The sequence below is a fragment of the Danio rerio genome, chromosome 6, assembly GCF_052040795.2.
Source record: "Danio rerio strain M-AB ecotype USA chromosome 6, GRCz13ab, whole genome shotgun sequence".
NCBI lineage: Eukaryota > Metazoa > Chordata > Actinopteri > Cypriniformes > Danionidae > Danio > Danio rerio.
The window spans coordinates 58,832,501-58,837,500 of record NC_141026.1 but is presented as its reverse complement, the minus strand read 5'-3'; the positions used below and the strand labels follow the sequence as shown (position 1 = coordinate 58,837,500).

General features: G+C 35.7%; 1 protein-coding gene and 1 long non-coding RNA gene across 5 annotated transcripts in view; one reads left to right on the top strand and one right to left on the bottom strand.

Moving 5' to 3' along the window:
- The window catches only part of LOC147843698 (uncharacterized), a 341,063-nt gene that overhangs the window by 32,249 nt on the left and 303,814 nt on the right, over positions 1-5,000 (bottom strand). The gene's annotated exons all lie outside the window — the stretch shown is intronic.
- cdh22 (cadherin 22) overlaps positions 1-5,000 on the top strand; it is a 487,421-nt gene that overhangs the window by 325,572 nt on the left and 156,849 nt on the right. For all 4 annotated transcript variants that reach the window (NM_001443453.1, NM_001443451.1, NM_001443452.1 and 1 more), the window contains 1 exon segment: positions 3,595-3,762. In NM_001443453.1, coding sequence (NP_001430382.1) covers positions 3,595-3,762 — 168 coding nt within the window.

The following is a 5,000-nucleotide window of genomic DNA, read 5'->3' as shown; positions in this document are numbered from 1 at the left end:
TGGAATCAAGATATTTTTGGGAGTGAAATAAAGACAATGGCACAGTGTTGCCCTGAAGGACTGCAATTATCCAGTGTTGCCATGGCATTGGTTAGAGACGGGCATGGAAATTATGAGCATGGTAAAGGACAGACTCCTGCTGCGCCGCCGCCTTTATTCCTCACACATCGCAGAGAAATGGCAGCTGTTTTCTAAGAATGGAGCTGAAAGATAAGCAGCGGCATCGGGACCTGTTGCTCATAACCTTTCCTTCACTCGCTCTTCTGTTCTGCTGCCACTTTATTCAGCCGAACTGAAGTGGGGCTGGAGGAGACTGGGAAAATGTGAAATGTTGTTGAGTGTTGCCATGACGATATTTATGTCATTCTTTAATTTAATGTGCAATTCATGCTATTAACAAACCATTAACAAAGTAAGACTAATACTGTAGCTTAGTATTAATAAGGTAGTCATTGGGTTTAGATATTGTGTAGGAATAGGCATGTAGAATAGGATTCTACTTTATAAGTGCTATTAAACAGTTAAAGTCCTCATGAAATCAAAACTAACCATATTGATTTTTGTTAGCTCACATTGCTAGTTTTATGGTAAACAATTTATCTGTGCATGTCATTAAGAAAAAAAATAATAATAATTGTACTTGTAATCTTTAATTGAAATCTGAAAATGCACTTCCTAGGTGAGCGCGGGGCACAAAGTAACACGGGGTTAAATATAACACAGAGTTTTAAGGTGTTTGCTAAGGGTTTACCAGGGCATGCTTCCGAGGTTTTTAGCACAGTGTTGGCAATTATTGGAAAAATTGTGTCGAAATTTGGATGAGAAACACAAAAGAAACCATTTTTGCAGCATAGAAATATTTTTTATTATAGTCAATTTTTTATTTATTTATTTATTTTAAATCTGTGCAAGTATGAATGTGAAATCTTATATTGTCGTGATAACCATCCTCCAGGCTTAAAGATGAAACCATTTTGAAAGATGTAAAACATACACAGTGACTGCCAGCCAGTTTTGAGAAAAACATGACACAGCGGGGTTAGCTGTAACAGGGTTACAATTAAGCCACACACTGTTGGACACCAAAACAAAATAATGTTTTGAATTTTGAGTGTAATGTCGAGAACTTTTTAAATCAAATGTTTGTTAATAGAAAATACATTTTTTTTTAATAGAAAAAAAAATGTTTCATTGCTAATAATGCAAATAAATGCATTGTATAATAATGGATGAATGAATAATCATGCAAATAGATTCAAATGTGTTTATCCAATAAACTAATAAATACATAAACATACTTTGCTGTGTAGAATAAAAAAGAAATGAGCCAATTACTGAGAAAATATAGCTACTATTTAAAGATAAAAAAAAAATAAATAAATAAATAATTAACTGTGTAATCTGCCTTTGTAAGCATGTGTTATAACTAACCTCCTGTCTGTTACAACTTGCCCCGCAGGTAAAGTAAACAGTAACATTTTTACTCCTGGCACTTTTGCCAATACTGTACAGAATCCATAGGTCTGGCGATCATAATTCCAGTGCTCATTTTTGGGAGAGGCTTGTGTGTTATTGGTAAAAAAATATATAATTTGTCTAACCCCATTATTTTGTTATTATTTGACCAAAACCAAAAAGTGTTACTTTGTGGCGCGTTCTCCCCTATCTGTTTTCAGTTAAGTTCTCAGATTAGGTCTGTCTAAGGGGTTGGGTGTGGCTAACACACTTAACCACGCCCCTCCAGCTGTCAGTTTTGACAACAAACAGAAATGGTGAGGAGGAGTCTGTTAGGCCAAAAAGCTTTGAATAGCCAAGAGGCGACGCTCAATAGAACGTTCCATTGCAACAGCAGCGCCCAGCAACAGCCACGGATTCCGCCATTTTGGAGTGAAAGCGATCACTGGATCTTATTACTGTCGCGATGGCAAGCAGCTGCTATGTTTTTTATTTATTTATTTTAAAAGCGCGTTAAAGCTGAGAGACATCTTAAAAGACGACAATACAACACTTACTATCACTGTCATCAGCACTTTTAACAGTTTATTTTGCAATCTTATAATATGCTGTTGTTCTATTGGAGTTTTCATTCCAAAATGGCTGCCATCTAGTGGCTGTTTCCCAAATTGCACAAGAGTCTCGCCTTTTAATGCTCTTTGGTTAGGCTGTAATAAATGAACTGCCTACTTTACTACATCCAATCTGCTCTCAGTAGAAAATAACAAACCACGCCCACTGTTTTGTCATTTAATATTTCGTTTCACTGGGAACTGCATCACAATACGGAAAACATAACCATCGCAGCTTCCGGTTCATGTTCATGTATTTTAATAATAGGCAGGTAATAAGGCAGTAGTAAATGGTGTGATTTGTTACTTAAAGTCGGCATGAACCGAAAGTTTATTGATATATGATTCAATTAATTTAATTAAGAACATACATTTCTTAAAGCCTACTGTAATTAAAATGAGTACAGTTTACATACAGTACAGCAACTTGTAGCAAGAAAAGTAAGTTTATCCAGCGTTCAACGCTAGGGAGTTTTTCTACTGATCTGACCGGGCCAGTTGTTTAGATTTTTACTTGCCCTGCCAAAATTTTTACTCCCCAAAAAAAAAACGATAATAATAGCTTTTTTAGATTTTAGCCACATATTTTAAATAATGTCAAACATAACGTCTGTGAATCTAGCATTTTAATACTTTAAAAAGTTAATAAATGGTTAATGAGAACAATTCTAAGTGTTATGCAAACTAAAAGAGCAGTATGGAACATGTGGAGGTATTTTATTACAGTTCGAAATTATTTAAGAAAGGTGGCTGACTTGCCAAGCTGATGGCAAACTTTTATTTTTTTGGACGGCTTTTGTGAACTGTTGCTCGGGTTTAGGGAAGCGACCGGGCCGATTGGTAAAATCGCTTGGGTTCAGGGAAGGAGAAGGGCGAGTCGGTCGATTGGCCGGTCGCGCAGTCAATCATCCGGTCAGTCGGATAGCTGCCTCCGGCGGGTTCACGTGAGAACAACGCGGGCGCGGAGAGGCGTCTGAGGTGCGAAAAAGCGAGCAACAGCGGCCTCTCGCGGATTCACGAAAACAAAAACTGCAGCCGTACGTACCCGCCGGGACGTATTCCGCGGTCTTCAGAAACGTCCGCGGGACTACGTTTCCACAATGAGCCTGGGTTGCTTTTATTGCCATGCTACTGAAAGCAGCAGCAGATAGCTCACCTCAGATCTATAAATTAAATAAACCATTAGAAATTGAAGTGAAATTGAATTGAATTGAATTTAGAACTGCGACTCAATGCAAACCAACACATATCAGTGATTCAGCATGTTCATTTAATAATGTTAAAGATGTTTACTGTGTATTAATTGGATTGTAAACATTGCCATTTCACTAAAGTGCACTATTGTGTGCTCCTTAATGGCTGTATTTAAATTTCTGTCTACAAATCTTGTCACAGTATGAGCATACCAAATCACTATTATTAGTTTTTGTACTTTAAAGTGTTTGAGATATTGCCAAACTGCAGTGTAAAAGCATGCGGTGCAGTATTAGTGGTTGAAGTGTGTGTCTGTATCTCTGTGTGTGTTCAGGAGTGATCCGAACTGCCGTGCCGGACCTGGACCGGGAGACTCAGGACCGATATGAGCTGGTGGTGAAGGCTACAGATATGGCAGGTCAGATGGGAGGTCTGTCCGGCTCCACCACTGTGACTATAGTGATCACGGATGTCAATGACAGTCCTCCACGCTTCCCTCAGAGTGAGTGCATACGTCACACGCACACACACACACACATACATACATGCACACACATGTGTCACTCGTGGCCTTTACACTGAGTCTGCATTCAGGCATACACTATATTTATAAAGCACTTCACAGCTGCACATGAAGACTGAAGCGCTGGAGAGCCAACATGCTAATATATCAACAACAAAATGCAGAAATCGAGATTTGATTTGGATGTTTTTTTTGTTTTTTTTTTATAAAAAAGATGTAATGGCATAATGATTCACATTTGTTTACATTACTTAATGCATTAATTAATAATAAAAAATACAAAAACTATATATATATATATATATATATATATATATATATATATATATATATATATATATATATATATATATAAATTATTTTTAATTTTTTTTATTTTTATTTTACCAAATACAGCTATTACGCCTGATTCACACGGGGCTTCAGCGTCAGTGCTTGACGGAGGGCATATCTGAAGTTGTCGCTGACACTATATAGCAGCATCAGACAGTGAAATTAGTCCACAATTGGCTACTGTCTGTGCTGGGGTATTTGCATGAAGCCATCTGATTGGCTGATGCTTCCTTTGGCATTGAAAGCTGAGAAATTCCCGACAATAGCCTAAATTTTCAAGCAACGCTGTTGAGTGGCACAGACGGATCCACAATTCAGTTTGGCAATGCTTGACGTCACACATTTAAAGTGAATAGGACGTGTTGATGCTGACGTCTCATGTAAAACAGATGTTAGATTGTAATAAATTAACATTGACTGAAAGTAAATGCTTTAGATTTATTGTTCATTGTTAGCTGTTATTTTATTATCACTGAGATGCTGTTATAGTTGTAGGATTATTTTATTTTATTTGTTCTATCTTTGTTTTAATTGAAGAACGTTGCTGTTTGCTTTTGTGTTATTTGTTATATTATTTCAACATATTTTTTGTTCTCATCCTTTTTTTAAGTGTATTGTTATTATTTATCAAGTTAAACTAGTGGTAATATTTTACCCTTTTTACCTGTTTTATACCTGCATGTTTATCATTTTATTTTATTTTACTTTTTTATATATATTTTTTTTATTTTATATTTTTGTTTTGTTTTAGTTTTGTTTTGTTTGTTTTGTCTTGTTTTTATTTATTTATTTATTTATTTATTTATTTATTTATTTATTGTTTTGTTTTGTTTTGTTTTGTTTTGTTTTGTTTTGTTTTGTTTTGTTTTGTTTTGTTTTGTTTT